This window comes from Herpailurus yagouaroundi, unplaced genomic scaffold (assembly GCF_014898765.1).
Source record: "Herpailurus yagouaroundi ecotype Mexico unplaced genomic scaffold, PumYag 140, whole genome shotgun sequence".
NCBI classification, from domain to species: Eukaryota; Metazoa; Chordata; class Mammalia; order Carnivora; family Felidae; genus Herpailurus; species Herpailurus yagouaroundi.
In genome coordinates this window covers 11,447,455-11,460,356 of record NW_024412395.1, presented here as the reverse complement: position 1 = coordinate 11,460,356, position 12,902 = coordinate 11,447,455, and the positions used below count along the sequence as shown (strand labels likewise).

The following is a 12,902-nucleotide window of genomic DNA, read 5'->3' as shown; positions in this document are numbered from 1 at the left end:
AGGTGCGGGTGGTGGGCCAGGGGCGGCAGGCAGGGCGCCGCGGGCGGCGAGGGGGGCGCGGGCTGCGGGGACACCGGCACGCTGTCTCCATCGCTGCCGCTGCTGCCGCTGGCGCCGGGGCTCAGGCTCAGGCTCAGGCTGCCCGGGGCCGCCGCCACCGCCGCCGCGCCGAGGCCCGAGTCGCGCTGACTTTTAGGTTCCGGCTGCTGTTCTTCCATGCTCGGCCGCCCCGCCGCCCCGGCCGCCGCGCCGGCCCCCGCCCCCCCCGCCTCGCTCCCCACCCCACTTTGCCAGCGGCCCGTGGGGGTGCGCGGAGGAAGGAGGCCGGCGAAGCCCCAGCGAAGGCACGGGGCGGGTGCAGGAAAAAAAGCCCAGGCGTCTGGCCTGGATCGCTCGCTCTTATCGAGCAGATAGATCTCGCTGTCTCTCCCTCTCTCTAATTTGTAGACATCCAGATATGGAGACACTTGGCTATTTCTTTTTTTCTTTCTGCAACCAGATTCAATGATTTGTTTTAAATGGGGAGTAAGCCACGGCCAAAAAGGAAAAGGAAAAAAAAAAAAAAGAAAAAAGAAAAAAGAAAGCAAGAAAAAAGAAAAAAAGCTCCAAGAAATTTTTTTTTTTTCTTAAAGGGAAAAAATAGTCTTTAAAGTCTAGCCATCTTCCTAGGCAGGAGTGAGGGGTTTGACTTCCCCGAGTGTCACGCTCAGCTGTGCCCAGAGCGCGAGGCTGGCAGCGCCTTTAATCGCCTTTGCTTTTTTTGCAGCGAGAGCGCGTCTCCGCCAGCGCCGGGGCTGCCTTTTTTTTTTTTTTTTTTTTCTCAAATCTCTGACAGCTCGGATCTTTGCACAAACTCTCTCGCTTAAAAAAAAAATCACCCAGGCACACTTTTTGCCTTCAAACCGGAAGCACGTGAGTCAGGCCGCACGTGTGCGGGGCCAATGGCGAGCCAGGGTTCGCGCTGACACCCGGGCCCCGGCCCAATGGGCGCGCGCGGGACTTTGCGGATAAATAATCCGGGGGCGGCGGCCGCTGGCGGAGAGGGGGCGCCGCGGCCAGGGCCCCGCGCGTCCGGCCCGCCCTCCCCCACCCGCGCTCGAGCCCCTCCCCCTCTTTCAAGCCAGGACCGAGCCAGGACCGAGGAAGGGGCAAAGGAGACCAGGGAGGGGTGGATTTCGGGGTGTAGGCAAATAGAGAAGCAACTCCATAAACAACTTGTTGGAGAAATGCAGGATTATGGGGGCGTGCGCGCCGGGCATAGGGTCAGGAAGCAGGGGCCTCCGCTCTTTTACATCCCTTTGCCTAAGAAATTCAGCCTTTTCTTTTCTTTTTCTGTTATGAAGGGTGAAATGGGGTCGGTGTGTGTGTGTGTGTGTGTGTGCGCGCGCGCGCGCGCGCGCGTGAAGGGAGAGGGGTGAGACGAAGAGGGTCAAAGATGTGGAATAGACCTAGAGTTGGTTACTTTGAGATAATCAGTTTATTTTTCATAAATCACAAACCCCGGAGGCCAGCCGCGCCTAGCTAGCACCGTCTGTTGGTAGGTTTTGCAGTGCTTGCCGGCCAGCTATTGCGTGTGCTTTCCGGAGTATCCGTACCCACGTCCTACCCTGTCCGGACCTTCGACAACCCCCGGGAGCTGTCCTGGCGCCATTAAGCCAAGCCCAGAGGGCGCGAGAGAGCCCAAGCGCCGGGCGCGCCAGGCGCCTGTTCTTTTCCTGGCGGTCGAAGTGGAAGCCATCCGGGCGTCTTAGAGTTGTCCTGGGCGGGCCCCTGGGCCACGCAGGTCAGGGTGCCGTTGTGCTCGACGCAGGGCTTTTGGGTTCAGGGCAACCTCCGTGTGAGATTTTCCTGCAAAGTGAAGTCAAACAAATGTGAAAGTACTGCACCTTAAGTGTTTGCCCTAGCCTGCTGACGATGTGGACAACGAGTTTGCCCTGGTGGCCCAGAGCTCTCTGGAATTACCCCCGACCCCCTGGAGACCCCTGGCTCTATCCCTGTGTGTTCTTCCCAAGCTTTGGGGGACCGCGGAGGCTCATGCCACCCCCACGCTCAGGAAGACCAGTCTCCAGTCCTCTGGTCTCTTTTTTGCTGTTTCCTGGTCGAGGCACCCTAAAAGCTTTCTGGTGGCCAGGGATGGGGTGGGGGGTGGGGGTGGGCAGGTGAGGCGCTGGACACCAGCGGGGTTTGTCTGCCCGGCTGTGTTGGAAGGCCAGGCTCAGATTGTGTCCTGAAGCCTGCGGTACCGGAGAGTGGCTAGAAAGACTCCAGCAACTTAAGGCCTTCTCAGGGATGTTATCTTGGAGCTCCGGTGAACCTGTTCTCCCTGACGGCCATCCGCAACAACTGGGACAGCGAAGAAAGGATCTCTGGGGATGTTGTCTTAGAGGACAATGCAAAATAATTCCCTTGTGCCCCCGAAAAGCCACAGAAGGTTAGGAGGAAAATAAAACGAAAATCCCAGCAAGCCGAAAACCCCCGCAGTAGCCGAAGTTTCTCAGAGGGGCTGGTGGAGAGCGGGAGTTCTTGTTGCTGGCTGCATCGGTCAGCCCAGCCGAGGGTCTTCCTCTATGGGGGGGTTCTCAGAGCTCCTGGTTAGACCTGCCCGGTGGCCTGGGGGCTGCCAGGACCATTTTCCAGGGCGCTGCGCTAAGCAGGCCCGCCTTGATCTCCTCAATCCTCCCCAGCTGCCCCCCAACCCCACCTTGGAGTCGACCGGGTCCTCTTCAGTTCTACACCCAAGGGCGCCCCGAAATCTCCCGGTGCCCCATCTTTTCTCCCCGAAATGGGGGTGGGATTTTATTTATATTTAAGTTCGCAAAATTGAAATCTTTATCCCGCAAGCGAGCGTGGGTACTTAATTAAATTCTAATTAGGACACTATCAATATCCTATTTAGCCGCGTAGCTTTTGTGCGCCGTGGTCCCTTTCAGCGCCGTAAATAGGGTCTCGACGCCTTATCTCGCCTGCAGGAGACGCCTCGAGAAGGGCTGCGGAAGATAATTTATAGGTTTTAATTACTCTTCATTCCGCCTGATCAGCTTGGCGTTCATCACAGGCCTGTGAATAAAACCCTGGTCAAAAGCTCTGTCACATCGCGCTGGCAAGACGCTTAATCAAAGTGAGCGGCCCCGCGCGCCGCGCGGCCCGGCTCCTCCACGTAATTTCCAGCCAGCTGATAAAGCCAGCTGAATAATGCGGCGGCCCTTTGGAGACACCATTTACAGAAATGACTTTATTGACGGCTTAACGTCGGTAATTCATTTTACCTTTCATGTAGTGGAGCCCGGATTTGTTACAGTAATGGGATGATAAATGCACCCGCGGCCCACGAGCTCCGGCTGGATTAGGCGGCGCTCCCGCGCGCTGGCTGGTCCCCCCCACCTCCCCCAGGCCAGGCCCGGCGCGCCCCGGATGCTCCGCACCCAGCGCCAGCGCCGTCAGCTCTCCACGACCCCCCGCCCGGGCCCACACTCTCCTCTCCCTCCTGAAAAGGAGCATACCTTGCTAGCGGGTTGGTGTCCTAGCAAGCCGGGAAGTGAAATGTGTGAATGCTAGGAGTGAGCAAATGTTGGCCAAGATGGGTGTGTAAGGGGTCCAGAGGACTCGGAGTGGGCTCAGGACTGGGCGTGTGGGTAAGGAAGTGCCGGCAGGGTGAGTTGTGAGTATGTGGGTAAAGGGGTCGGGTGTGTATGGAGCCATGTGTGTGCACGTCTGAATACATCCGTGTGCCCGTACGTTTCCCGTCCGCATTTCGCATTTCTGCCTTTGAGAATTAAGGAATTTCTTCCAACTTGATAGATATCCAGGTGGGGATGGCCTGGAGGTAGACTGACTGGAAGCAGGTTGGGGGAATCTAGGAGGAAGAGAATGAAGTCCCTTTCTCCAATGGCCCTCTGCTCCTGGGCCAGAGGTGTGGATGTTTGGGGGCACCCAGTGCCCATTTGCCTTGCCTTGAAGTTCTGAGTTGTGCAGTTTCCCCAAGGCAAGAGGCTCCACAGAAGGCCACTGACCCAGCCACATCTGCGCAATAGATTGTCCCCAAGTTCCGTTTCCACACCCAGCCCACATTCAAGTGGAGGATAAGGAAAAAGAATTTTTATTTTAAATGACGAAGGGTGGGGGGACCCTTATGATTTACTTACCCTCTTGAGGGAAGGAGGGGACCCAAAGAGGCTTTCAATGGTGGGGGAGTGATACAAGCGGGATGGAGAAAGACCCCAACCCTACTGACTCTCTCCCATTCCCGTGTTTCCTCCATTATCTGCATTCTCTGTGGCCAACAGAGACTTCCCCTGAGCAAAAGACACCTGGCCAAACACACAGGAAGTGTGTTTGTGTGTTTGGGGGGTGCTAGAGAAGGCTGAGGGTCACACAAGGGGAAGACTGATGAGTGCTTCTCAAGGTGAAGGCTGAGGAATTATACCTTTGTTTCTCCTCTTTCCCATTCTTGCAAAAACCACTTATCAATTTGCAGTGGCCCAGGGCTGTGGGGGCCAAAGCCCATATTTGTATCTATTTGCTTGTGTATGTGAGAGCCACAAACAGAGTCTATAAAAACCCTGTTTGGGTGCCAGTGTATTTGTGTGCAGGGCAGGAGGCTCGCTCGCATATGGACACTTCAGTGTGTATACCCCCCGTCTGCCCCACCAGCCAGTAGGGCTCAGAGAAACGTGTTTGTGGGGGGTTTGGGCACATGCTGTTCAGAAGAGAGAGATCTAACGCCAGCCTGCGCTCCCGCAGAATTTTGGATGTCATTTAGGCAGAGACAAATATCATGGTCCTGCTAGCTTCCACCTCTCTTTTGAGGAAGAGAGTGAGGAGAATTGTGAAGGAAACCCTTGCAGCCTGGCCAGGCGTGTGCGCGACGGGCCGAGAGTGCGAGCGTGTTGCATGCACACGGTGGTAATCGCATTTCGAGTGTAGATCAGATGGCGGTGGGGCCTCGTGGCGCGGGACATGAATGAGTTGTCGCAACACAATAGCGTGCAGCCTTCCTACGGGGACTGGGTGACCAGCGGTTTTGTTGGGAGTGAATGCGAGGAGATTTCTGCTACAAGTACTGCGGTATTATTATGAGCCAGAAGGTCAGACTATACATTGCAGGTCCCCAAAGCCTATAGACCTTGGGAAATGTGGGGCCTCGAGCCACGTCATTGTACCTGACAGTCCTTTCAATAGACTAATTCAATTAGCGCTCTTGGTTTTGGTCTTCATTTGGAGGCGATAATGTGGGGGGTGGGTGGGTGCAGGGGGATTCGTTGGGTATTGGTTAGGGATCTTAAGCAATTCTGCCTGAAGCTGGGAATGGGGCTGGGGGAGGCGAGGGGGGAGAGGGGAAAAGCTGAGATGGGTGGGGGGTGCGTGGGAGGCAAACCATGGAAAATAAAATGCTCTGTTGACTCTTGAAATTGGGGCGGCAGCTTTGTTTGTAGACGGTCCGGAAGGCTGGGGGGGGGGGGGGCCGGGGGAGCCAGGGAGAATTTATTTTTTGTGTGTGCATGAAATAAGCCAGTAAATGTACAGGTTCTTAGGAATTTCGAAGAAAGAGAGAGAGGGAGAGAAAGAGAGAGAGGAGGCAAGTAAGGAAGGAAGGAAGGAAGGAAGGAAGGAAGGAAGGAAAGAAGGAAGGGAGGGAGGAAGGGAGGGAGGGAGAGAAGAAGGAAGGGAGAGAAGAAGGAAGGGAGGGAGAGAGGAAGGAAGGGAGGAAGGTAGGTAGGTTGTCCCCTTTGGGGATTTCAATATTTGGATCTATATCCCCACCATTCTGCCTACCCACAGGGTTTTCTCCCTTTTATCCCAGGGAGCAGTTCACAGCAGGGACCTTTTTGTTTCAGAAACGGTTTGCTTTTTTGTTTGGTTCCCCCCGCCCCTTCTAAAGCCTAATCAAGCCGAGAAAATTAAGCCCTTTCTTCACCTGACTGTGGGAAATGGGGGAAACATTTCAGTGATTTCTGTAAATTGCACCGGGTGGTCAGGATTCGGAAAGGGCTCCCCGGGCCCTGGTTTCCTTATTGAGCCCTGCGACAGCCTGCGGGGCCGGGGCCGGGGTTGGGGCCGGGCGTCTGGGACGCCAGCGCGCAAACCCCTGTCCGGTTGCTGCTGGCGGGTTGACGAGCCGGGTGACTGCGCGGGGATGCTGGAGAGCGAGACGCAGGACCCTTCGGCTCCGACTACCGGGAAAGCCTTCCCCTTCCCTCTCTGTATCCCCAAACCACTCTGGAGCCGGTACCACACAGCTAGCCAGGCCCCTGCAGCCGAAGATTTTAGAGCTCACGGTTCCCGAAAGGAAGGCAACCACACACACTCTACATATTTTTCTTCACTTTAATCAGACATCCTGCTTTTCTCCTGACACCGAATTCCACCCAGACACCAGAACAGAAACGCTAACATTGTATCCTCCCCCACAAAAGTAATAAAACCCGGAGTAAATTCAGCGTCTACGCTGGAAATTTTCTGCTCTCCTTTATTTTGCTTTTCGCCCTCTCTCACCCCTCCCCCTCCCTAGGAGGTGTCCTGAGTCCTGGCCCACCCCAGTCCCCACCTGCCCAAGTGGCGGCTCCCACCTCGATCCTGCTCGGCGCGGGTCGGAGTCCACACCGACTGGCCTCGAGCGTGTGTACTCTGGTGGGTACCAGTGTGGGAGCGAGTGAGGAGGGGCCAGCGCGGCTTCTGGGTTCTCCTGCCCCCTCGGCTCAGTCCAGGTTTCCGGGGAGGTCCAGACCCAACTTCAAAGTTGGGGACAAAACAAACAAACAAAAAAAAAAAAAAAAAACCAAAAAAAAAACCAACTCGAGAAAAGAAGAAAAACCACAGCATCCAAGTCCTTTGCACAGGAATGCCCCTGCAGCTCCAAACCGTGTTCTTTCTGCTGGCCCCAGAGTTAACTGTCCTCCTCCTCCTTCCCTTGACTCCCTTAGGGGTGAGAGGTTGTCCCTGGGATCATTTCCCATCGACCCGGGGAAAGGAAGCAGAAGTCCGCGCACCCAGCTCTCGCCGCTCTGGCTCCTGTCCCGCGCCTTCCCACCTCCCTGCCGGCGGGCTCAGGAGCGCCAGCCAGGCCGCGCCCCTCTTTCGTCCTTTCGGACGCAGCCTCCCGACCCTCCTCCCCGGGAGGGTGCGGGACAAGCCCCCGGCTCCGTTCGAGGTCGGCGCCGCAGGGGGCCGGCGGGGAGGTGAGGGTGGGAAAAGTTTAGTCCGGAAGAGGAGCGGGCGGGGAAGGGAAGTCTCAGGAACCTGGAGTGGAGAGGCAAAAGGGGCGAGAACCTGGAGTCTGCCCCCCCACTCCACCCCACCTCCTTCTTTCCCAGACTGGATCGCGTGCGGGTGAGGTGGGAGGGGAGGGGTCGCTGCACCCCCAAGGCCTTCCCTAGCCACCTTCCCCGTCCGCTCCTCCTGCAGAAACCCGGGTGAGGGACGAGTGTGCGCCGCGCGCGTGCGTGTTTGTACGTGACTCTGTGTGTGCGAGGCTCCAGGTGAGCGCGCGTGTGTGTCCGCGTGTGCATGAGAGGATTGTGTGCATTCTCTGTGTCTCTCTAGACCCAACGTGGTTGCGCTACGTTCGGGTGTGCAAGTGTTGTGTGTGCATGGGCGTACGTGCCTGTGCGTGTCCCTGCCTAGGGTGTCCTAGAGTGTGCGTTTTTGTGCGAGCTGGAAAGGGGAGAGCAACTGCCTTTACCGAGGCTTTGGAAGTGCGGCGTGTTAAGTGCTCTGATCCCAAACCAACTGCCCACCTCCCACCCCCATCAGTACCCCACACCCTCTCCCCACCCCACAGCCCCACCCCCAGTCGGGGAGCTATGCAAAGGCAGAGGAGACAGTTGTTTAATGTAGAATAAAATAGCCACTGTGTTTTTTTCTTCCCTTCCAAGACCCGCCTGTGCAGCTCCGAAGCCCTTCAGAGGGGGGTTGATTGGGGAGGTGGGGGGGGGGGCGGAGGTGGGCAACACGTGGCAAGGTCAAGATCAAATGGACCTCAGGGAGCGCATGGCCCAAAAGCCCATTCCACAGATGACACAACTGGAGACCTGGAGAAGGGAAGGGACTAGCTCAGGGTCCCGCAGAGGCTGTCACTTGTCCTAGGGCCGGCCAAACCTGGCTCAGAGCCACAGGCTCTGTCCTGTGGCCTAAGTCCCAGACGAGAGCGCAGGGATGAGGTGAGGGTTGGTGGTCTTCTGCTGATGGCCAACCCACTCCATTCACCTCCAAGTAAGGTTCGCTGTCTCCCCAGTACTTGTGTGTGTGTCTTTGGGGGTGGGGGAGGGGGATGAGAGCCCAAGGCAGGATCTCTTGGGGCTAGGAATGCAGTGGGACATGAGGTGGAGACACAATCCCTCCTCTCCTAGGGTCTCACTCCACCCCCCAAGGAGTTAGCAGCTTCCTCTTCTCCCCCACTCACCGGCGGAACTTTCCAGGCATGAATGGTACTGTTAGAGATGGGGAGGTTGGCTGGCCTCACTTCCTGCGGGGATAGGGTGGGATGGTAGAAAACCGACCCCAAAGCCATTCCAGGCACGTCCCTCCCCTCCCGCGCCAAAGACGCCCGCCCCAAAATTGTTATGCAAAGGAGCCAAGTGTGTGATCTTCTGGTGATCAAAGCCACAAAGCCAAATATTAGAGGAGAAGTCAATAATGGATGAGCAGATTAAGAAACCCATCTCGCGGACAATTATCGTCGCAATTGAAAAAGCCCTCTCTTCCTCTAATTCTCCCCCCCCCCCATATAAAACTAAAAATTAGGTGAAAGATGGGAGTTGGGGAGGGTGAATAGGAAAGGCTGCAGCCGAGCTTGCGTGAATGAGCGCGTACATGGATGGCTTTGTTGAGGGGAGATAACGCCCCCTAGGGGTGACCCCAGTGGGTCCCCGTGTTTTCTCTGGTCAAGCGGCAGAGCCTTGCCCTCTGCACCCAAGGTTCATTGACCCCTTAGAGCGTGAAGTTTCTCTGAGCCGCACGGCTAGAATCAGGGTTTCTAGAGATTTTCTTTTCAAAACGTTGGGCACCCAGCCTGAGCTCCCCCGCTACACCCCTTGCTTTCCCCTTTCTCGGGAGAGGGACCCTAAAGCCGGAGGTTAGGGCAAGGAGCAGGGTCAGAGGGGCGCAGGCGAATTCCCGGCCGGTTTTCCTGTGAGGAACGCGCCACCTGTCGGTGCTATCGCAGAGCTGCACCCGTGTGGTGCTCAAGGGTCCATCAGGCTGTGGGGGAGAGGTTTGTGATTGAATTCCCTGGACCCCAAGAGGAAGAAATCTGGCCTCTGTCCTGTCAGCCAACGCCTGACCGAGGAGAGACAACAGGATTCCAGGAAGGGGTCCTTGTTGGGATCCCCTCGCCTCACGAGAGCCTAAACTGGAGAGAAAACCCCAGGAAGCGCTATTTCTGATTCAGAAAAGCAGAAAATACCTGAGACATAATGCGGGTGGGGTGGGGGGCTCTGCATTGGGCTTCAGGGCCTGGGTTCCTTCGTCCCCTCTGTCTGTCCCCTCTGTCTGTGCTATGTGACCTTGAACAGGTCCCTATTTCTCTCTGAGCCTCTTTATTCCTAAACTGAAGGAATTAGGTTAGATTGATCCCCTCTCAACTCTGACCTTCAGTCTGACATTGAATCTGAGCTATGTCTGTAGGACACCTGTGTCTTATCTTCTTCCTAGTTCTAGCTCTTAATAGATCCTGGACCTTTATATGCACTTATAGCCTAATCTCATGTACATATTCAATGTATAGCTGCTTTGATTATATTACTGTTTTCTCAATTATCCAAGGATTTCATTTGACAGGGGTCAGGATGTTTCTTGGCCCGAATTATCTTCATAAGTGCCCTGTTCCTAACTTCTTTTTTTTTTTTTTTCAAGAATCAACAAAACAAGAAAACTGTGTTGACTTTGCAGTGTGAACACATGGGGGATCCGAGTCATGGGGCCAGTGAGAACATGACAGCTGTTCATGTGGAAGGCCACCAGAAGACCCAGGCCCCAGATTTCGCCCAGTGTCAAAGAAAGGACGAAAGAAGAACCGAGCCTGGAGAGAATGTTGTAGCCACGGACACTCTGAGCACCGCCCCCCGGGAGTGGACTGACTCCTAACCAGAGGGTTCCTGATGGACGGTGTCCAGAGAGCAGAAAAGGCAAGCGTCCAGACAATGTAGGATAGCTCAAACCTCAAACGACTTCCCCTTGAACTCTCCAAGAAATTAATAAAGCGCAGAAACCGGGAGGTGGGGGCGATATTTTCCTCGAGTTACCAGGAGATCGCGTGTAACCTCAGCTTGGAGTTGCAGGTTCGCGCAGCTGGAGGGAAGCGCGGGTTCCGTGCGGTGGGTCCTTTCCGCAAGGCCTGGCACCCAAGCTTAGGGCAGCAGGGCCGAGTTAGGCGGATCAGGCAGCCCCAAACGGCGCACGCCTGACGGAGCAGCTGCTGGCCCGCTGTCCTGGCCTTCAGTTCCCAGAGGGGCCAGGAAGGCCCTCTCCGCAGCCTCCTCCCGCCGCTGGGCCGAGGCGGCGCATCCCTCCCCCAGGGAATAGGAAACTTCCCTTGGGGCAAGCCGAGAAACTGCCATTTTGAACCCGGGACCCTTTGCTTTCCGAACGGAGGGGACATGTCTAGTCTTTCCGTGGGGGAAATCCAAGAATCGTTCTGGGACCATCGGGCCCCCTCGGAGGCGGTGAATTTCAGCGTCTTGACCACCGGCGCCCACGTGGAATTCAGGCTTAAGGTTAATGTTCCAATTTAGAGATGGGAAAATTGAGGTCGGAGCTCCGGTCATTTGTTCTGTGAACGGCAGTCTGAATGCAAACCGAGGCCTAAAGGGTCAGTTGGTGGCCTGGCCCTGATTGTGGCTGGGAATTTTTGGCCAGCTTCCGGGAGGTCCGGTCCCACTCGTGACCAGGGGAGCGGCGGTTCTGGTCCTCTGTGCCGCGAGACTCGCAGGGCTTGTGACACCAGCGCTTTCCCAGCCCCTCAGCCCTGACCCATGGGCTTCTGAACTTTGTCCCTTCCAGCCTGCGTGTAGCAGTCCTGGGGTCAAGTGCCTTCCCACTAAGCCAGGTTGGCCTGGGAAACTGGGAGCCCCAGGCCTGGGCCTAGAGCGGCCGGCACACTGGGACCTGTGGCCAGTCCGGGGCGGGGCGGGGCGGGAGCTGTGGGCTGAGCTGGGTGGGCGTAGGGACACTGTCGCAGGAGGGACCGGGAAGCATCCAGGACTCTGTATGTATCCTGTCTCGGCCTGGACTCTCCCACGCGGGCCACAGAATCGGATTCTGGAATCAAGGTCAAGACGCCGCAGGCAGTTGCTTTGCCCAGAGCTGACCGACAGGCGGGAACCTTCCAGAGACAGCCGCAAAGTGGCCTGTGCTGGGCCGGTGAATGCCAGCTCCGATTTGCACTGCTCAGACCAACTTCGGTGGTGGGACTGACAAAGGCGAAGGAACGGATTTATTTTAAACCTCTCACATTTCACTCAGATGTTTCAGGTTTACAAAGGGGAGAGCGGTAGGGAGAGAGACACGCACAGGTAGAGAGATGAGGGGAGGGAGGGAGAGGGGGAAAGGTTAGGGATGGAGACAGAGAGGGAGAGAGAGAAGAGGGTGGGAGAGAGCGCGAGTGAGCGAGCCCTTCCTCCAAAAGGCAAGGAAAGGATGTTAGAGAGTAGATAGCCTGTGTACATCGGGTACTTGCTCTGGGCTCGGCTCTTGGCCCTGTATTCGGGTTAGCTCATTGCATCTTTACTGTAACCTGTTGAGGTATGTAATTATCACCCTCTCCAGCTTACATAGGAGGAAACTGAGGCACAGATGGTGGTAAACCAGCCCAAGGGCTTGTCCTTAGCAAGCGGGGAAATGAATCTAATCTGTCCCCAGCCCTAGAAGAGCCAGGTGGGGACCAGTCGGTTCAGGGGCCTCTCAAAGCCACCCCGCGGGCCCCCCGAGGAGGGGAGGGATTCTTATTTCCGAAGCACAGACGCGAGGCCTCAGCGCTCCTAAGCCCTCAAGTCGGCCTCGCTCCTGCCAGCCGCGCGCGTTTGGCTGCGGGGGTCGGTCCGGGGAGCCCTCAGCCCGCGCCTTCCACGCTGGCTCCCGGCCGGACACGACCCTGGAATCCCAAAGCCTCGGCCCGCTCTGGGGAGACGACCTTCGGTTTCCGTCGCACGGAAGGGGCCCGCCCGAGAGCCGTGCGGAGGCCGCAGCCTCTCCTTGCTGGTATCGTCCGTGTTCATTCTACTCGCATCCAAGCGCAGTGACCGTGGAAAGCGCGGAGTATCGGACTCGGCCTTGGTGGCCTACACCGTGCGACAGGGGCAGAAATGGCTGATCTGGGAAGGCCCGCCGGCCCCAGCTCCCGGGGTGAGGCATCTTCGCCGCCCCGGCCTCCCAGGCTAAGTGGCTGGTCTGCTAAGGTGATCGCCGAAGCCAAGACTTTTTCAGACTTGCTTCCGGGCAGCGGGCGAGGACCTTGACTGGGATGCGCTTGGAGCTCGGGTCCCACGGAGACGACAAGTCTCCAGGGCTTCCCCCAGAACCGCTCTTCAACTATCCCTGCGCGGATAATGGGGTTCCCAGGGGCGAAGGCGCATGGCGAAAGGGCCATGGCGAAAACTTGGGAACACCCAGCGTTTCCTAACAATGGTAGGCGGTCATCCTTCGAGATCGCTTCACTCCCGGGCCCCGCGGTCCGTCCAAGGGTAACCAGGTCTCATGGAGCACCCTCTAAAAGGAGGGGAGTTGGGGGTGGGGGGGGAAGGGACGTGCAGCCTGCCGGAGGGATGGGGGGGACCTAGGACCAGCATTGCCAGGAGACATATCTTGACCCCAAGTCACCGGCAGGCCAACGGGAAACTTCACCGGCCCCCCAGAACCTCCAGCGGGTCCTGCCCAGAAGGGGCTCCGATTGGTTCCCCCGGGGGCTTGGG

General features: G+C 57.1%; 1 protein-coding gene and 1 long non-coding RNA gene across 2 annotated transcripts in view; one reads left to right on the top strand and one right to left on the bottom strand.

Annotated features, from left to right (window-relative positions):
• Window positions 1–803, bottom strand: part of EN1 (engrailed homeobox 1) — a 6,049-nt gene extending 5,246 nt beyond the window's left edge. The window contains exon 1 of the mRNA XM_040474874.1: window positions 1–803. Coding sequence (XP_040330808.1) covers window positions 1–218 — 218 coding nt within the window. The 5' untranslated portion in view covers window positions 219–803.
• LOC121030448 (uncharacterized) overlaps window positions 1–10,210 on the top strand; it is a 10,741-nt gene extending 531 nt beyond the window's left edge. The window contains exon 2 of the long non-coding RNA XR_005790204.1: window positions 9,850–10,210. This is a non-coding gene — a long non-coding RNA (uncharacterized LOC121030448). The remainder of the gene's footprint in view (window positions 1–9,849) is intronic.
• Window positions 10,211–12,902: the final 2,692 nt, after the last annotated feature.